The sequence below is a fragment of the Morus notabilis genome, unplaced genomic scaffold, assembly GCF_000414095.1.
Source record: "Morus notabilis unplaced genomic scaffold, ASM41409v2 Scaffold411, whole genome shotgun sequence".
Taxonomy (NCBI): Eukaryota; Viridiplantae; Streptophyta; class Magnoliopsida; order Rosales; family Moraceae; genus Morus; species Morus notabilis.
The window spans coordinates 194,363-199,139 of record NW_010360523.1 but is presented as its reverse complement, the minus strand read 5'-3'; the positions used below and the strand labels follow the sequence as shown (position 1 = coordinate 199,139).

At 34.8% G+C, this 4,777-nt stretch overlaps 1 protein-coding gene across 1 annotated transcript; it reads right to left on the bottom strand.

The window, feature by feature from the left end:
• Positions 1-366: 366 nt before the first annotated feature.
• LOC21390276 (protein WHAT'S THIS FACTOR 1) lies at positions 367-2,062 on the bottom strand. The gene has a single exon (XM_010096687.2). It carries the CDS (start codon positions 1,873-1,875, stop codon positions 559-561), a length of 1,317 nt encoding a protein of 438 aa, XP_010094989.1. The 5' UTR covers positions 1,876-2,062; the 3' UTR covers positions 367-558.
• Between the last annotated feature and the right edge of the window lie 2,715 nt (positions 2,063-4,777).

Genomic DNA, 4,777 nt, shown 5'->3' with positions numbered 1-4,777 from the left:
AATTCTCCTCTCCGAGGAATATTTTGGTTATTTTACCTTCAAGGCATTCTCAATCCTTAAAGAAACAACATCTCATAAATGAACCTGAAAAAGTAGAACACACTAAAGACTGCTTGAGTTAACTTTACACTCGCGCTACCCGAAAGGAACTAGAAGTAACCTTTTCTCTAAGCTAAGCCGCAAAGAAACGGGAACAAAGAAAGAACAAACAGATTTAGAATTGTCATTATTTTGTTAACCTTCTGAAAATTAGCCTATGGATCTTGTGATACTCATCAACAGTCATCATATAATACAGAGGAGTCCTTAAACCGAACCAACTGCAAGATAAACAAATGAGCACAAACCAGCACCATGCTTGTAAGAATTGTAACAAAAATTCATCTGTGGTCTTCAATTCTGATAAATAAATGAGTTTCTCAATGTGTACTCTCATATTTAACTAAGAGAACAATCTACAATAACAAGTCATTGGACTTACTTAGCTGGGAAGGTTGATGATTTCTCTGTTTTTCAAACTTACAATGCATATAATGTTCTTAGTCTTCAAACAGAATTCTAATCTTCTTCAGAGTCTTCCAACTCCGAAATTTCCTTGGAGAATTCATCATCCATTTCAACTTCCTCTTCCTCTTCAGAATCTCCTTCCTGGTCCTCACTCTCCCCACCATCAAGAATGTCTTCTTTCGGCAACAAGTTTTCACCTTTACCCCTGAAAATAAGCCCAGTTCTCATGACATGATAAAACTTTTCTCTAAGCCGCGTCAAGGGATGCGGGTTCACGAGTTTCCCTCTATGGTACCCTTCCCTGAGAGCAACCGTCGTCGTCTTACACTTCAACGAGAGGTAGAAAATCCCGGGATACCTCGTGAAGATCCGCGTAAACTTATGTGGAAGATTCAACTCCTCTCTCATGCTTCTTAAGTAGTTCCTCTTGGTCTTCTTGTGAAGTGCCAAGCTCAAAATCTCATGCAAAACCCCAACCACCCTTTTCTCCATCAAATCACTATTCGGATCAATGTGCCTAGAATCCTCATAAGGAGAAACATAAGGCAACTTCTGAAAGTCCTCCATCCAAGCTCTAACCTTCTTCTGAGCTCCATATCCCCGCGGAAAATTCATCGGGAACGCCAAACCCGTCTCCCCCTTTTTAAACTGCCTATACTCATTCCCAACTTCATCACCCTCATTGCTCCTCTCCAACACCGACACGGCGAATTCCTCGCGCCATTGCTCGAGCCTCAAGCAACTAAGCCCGTTCGAGGCCTTAACGAATCGAAAACAATCCGGGTACTTCAGAACCAGCACTTTATCAAAGTTATCCGGCAAACCCAGATCCCATTTGATCGGATACAACGATTTCAACGGTAAAGTCCTGGTTTTCATCATCATAAGCAATCTACAAAGCCTCTCAACAGTCTCACTCTCTCGCTCTTCGTGTACGGCCTGTTCTTGCGAGTCTAACAAAAGGGCGGTGTCCGTTAATCTAAAGCAGGGCAAATTGGTGTACCTTGCGTGAGGGAATTCGTGGAAGATGGTCGGGTATCGACGCATGAAGCGGAGAACGGGGACGGTGAGGCCGAGGAGTTTCTGCCAATCGGCGACGGATTTTGCGGTGAGGAAACCTGTTGGAGAACGCTTGATCGCGTCTTTGAGAAGAGAGGCGGCTTTGAGGTCGGTGTCTTTGTCGATGATGTGGTCGAGGCTTCGATTCTTCACCCATTTGAGACGGACCTTCGTTATGCTTCGCCATTGTTGGTGAAGAAGATTGGTGGGTTCGTAAGGAGAAGGCTGGCGGTCCAGCGCGATTGGGAAGTGGATTGGCTGGGTTCGCGAGAAAGCCGACGGCCGGGTGAGCAGGCGTGGGGGGATCATGAAATGGGTTTGCGAGAGAGCACGTGTGGGAGGTGGATCGATGGGGTCGGCTCTGCGGTGCGGCGGGGTCACGGCGGTGCAACGGACGGGGCCGTGGGTTTTTAGGGGTTTTTGTTGGTTTTTTTTTTTTTTTTGGCTGAATATATCAGGGGTTTGGAATTGGGTTTAGTTTTGGGTCTGCAAGTAAGGGTCAAGACCTTTTTTTTTTTTTTTTTTTTTCTGAAAACACAAGACCTGTTTCGTTTTTGAGGTTTTTTTTTTTTTTTTAAATATAAGTTTTTTTTATTTTATAAATGGTAGCTCTATTCACAATTTTTTTTTTTTTTTTTTTTTTTTAAAAAAATTTTTTTTTTTTTTTAAAAAGTTGGTCTTTTTCCAATTTTTTTTTTTTTTTTTTTTTTACACTCCACACGTCCTTTTAAAGAGTAATTAACACATAATTTTTAAATTATTTAGTAGGTGACAGTTTAATTTTAATAAAATAAATTTTAAACTCTTTAATTTTATCTCATTCAGTTCTTCAATTTAAATTTTCAATTGGAATCGGTGAAATAATCGGGAGCTAAAAGTGTTCCTAACTATTTTCATAAAATTATCAAATTTTAACCACTTTATTTTTCTTTTCACAACAAAATTTTCTTTTAATTTGTCATTTTAATGTTATTATTTCTTTTATCTCTCTACGTATTGTTCTTTTTTTTAATTTTGGACATATAACCTTTTTTCAGATATAGTGAAAATTTATTATTATTTTTTTAAAAATAAATTATATAAATATGAGCATAACAACAACATTATTGTTATTTATTATGTCAATTGAAATTATTACAATATATAAATGCCTCAAAAGGATCCCATTGCTTTCTTCAGGTGAGTTCCGTTCCCATTTTTTCCCCTTTTTTCCTTGCTTTTGTCGTTTAATTTTTTTTTTTTTTCCTTTTTAACGTTTTTGGCTTTTTTCATTTCTTGTCAATTTAGAGCTTTATGCTTTGCTTTCTTTTTCTCTTGAAATCTTATTTCTTTTGTTTTGAGATTTGAATCATTAAATATATTTTTCTTCTAATTTGTTCCCTATTATGCTATAATTTTCTTTTTTCAGGGAGACTCTCAACTAATATTTTACTCATAAATATTGTTTTTCTAATTCATCCATGTTGAAATTTTTTTCAAATGTGTTCCTATTAAAGAAAAATTAATGCAGTAATCTCAACTACTATTTTTTCATTATACTCCCTAATTAATTATTCTCAAACAAGTCCCCTTTTGAAAAAAAATTTTCTTTTAGTTGCACTCTCAACTACTATTTTATTCGTAAGTACTGCTTTTCGCATTTATCCATGATATTTTTCTTAAATGTATACTAAAGGAAAACGAGAAATGTTAGTATCACTCTTTTTCACTCTATGCATTCACTGTTTGACACGTGAACCCTACTATCTCATTTTTTATTTAAAATAATAATATATCATGTTAATAGAGTGTACGTGTCAAAGAGAACATGATGTTTTAATCTTTCACACACATATTCTTAAACTACTCCCCATTATACTTGTTACACCCCTCTTAAAATTTTGAAAAAGTCCTTAAACTAAATCGTCCTCAATTATACTTTTTACGCACATTTTTAAAACACCCACATTCTACTTGTTTTACCCTTTAAAATTTTTTAAAAAAGTCTCTACAACTAAAATTGTATTTTTTTGTTCATCCGCCCACCAATTAAATTTATCCTTTTCTTTCTCTTACTTTTTCATATACATGAAATCGAAGTGTGGTTTATTATTTTATTTTATTATCGTTCTACTATATATGAAATTGAAGTAGGGTACACTAAATTTTAGAAAATACAATGGGCAAAAGGAAGAGGATTCCTCGAAAGAAGAAACCCAGCAAAAAAAAATAAAAAAAAATACGGCGATCAAAACAGATGGTATTGGAACATAGGCATATTGATCTTTAAACCAAAAGCAACAGATGGCATATGTATTCCGGACATTGATAATACACAAAAGCAACAGATAGGTTCCTCAGAAAAGAGAGAGAGATGTAGAGAGAGAGAGAGAGAGAGAGAGAGAGAGAGAGAGAGAGAGAGAGAGAGAGAAACACATGCGTTGAAATTATATATGCAGACTTTATAATATTCTGAACGGGAAGAACAAGAATTTCTAAAGAAAAATTTAACTGTGGAGAGGTTTTTTTTTATTTTTTATTTTTACGTATATCCATCTCTATTCTTTTGAAAGAAAAAGGCATAATAAATATTAGAATGTAATATTTTTTTTTAGAGATGTGGTGTATAATGAGTATTTTTTGAAAATAATATTAATTTTATTAACGGATATTTTAGTAATATAAAAAAGAGGCGTGTAAAAAGTAAAAATATGGATGTCAATAGACGCACTTTTTATATTATTGTAATCAAAATAACACGACCAACAGATAAAATTGTCAGCCCTAGAAAGAATTAAAGCGGAAATGATCTTAAAATTCAACAGTACAAGTGAAATCATAAACGGAGGCGGGGTTCAGTAACGGCTTAAACCCCCACTCAATTTATTTCTTCCTTAAAAATGATATATGTATATATGTATTTTGCAATATCAACATACATATAGCTCCCACTAAATATTAAAAATGCAATATTATAATCTTATTCTTATTATTCTTTAATTATTAGCCTCCACTGACAAACATTCCTGACTCCGTCACTGAGTGAAATTATTCTTGTATATTAATAGCCCAACGTGCACATATTACGTGGTAACTCTAGGGGCTCTGCTCTTAAAAAAAAAAAAAGACGGAAAAACTTTGACGTAGAGATGCCAACACATGTGGTTTTTACATCTTCCTAGAGGTTTTGTTTATTTTAGTATTATTTTAGGAGTGGAAGGAGTTGCACTAA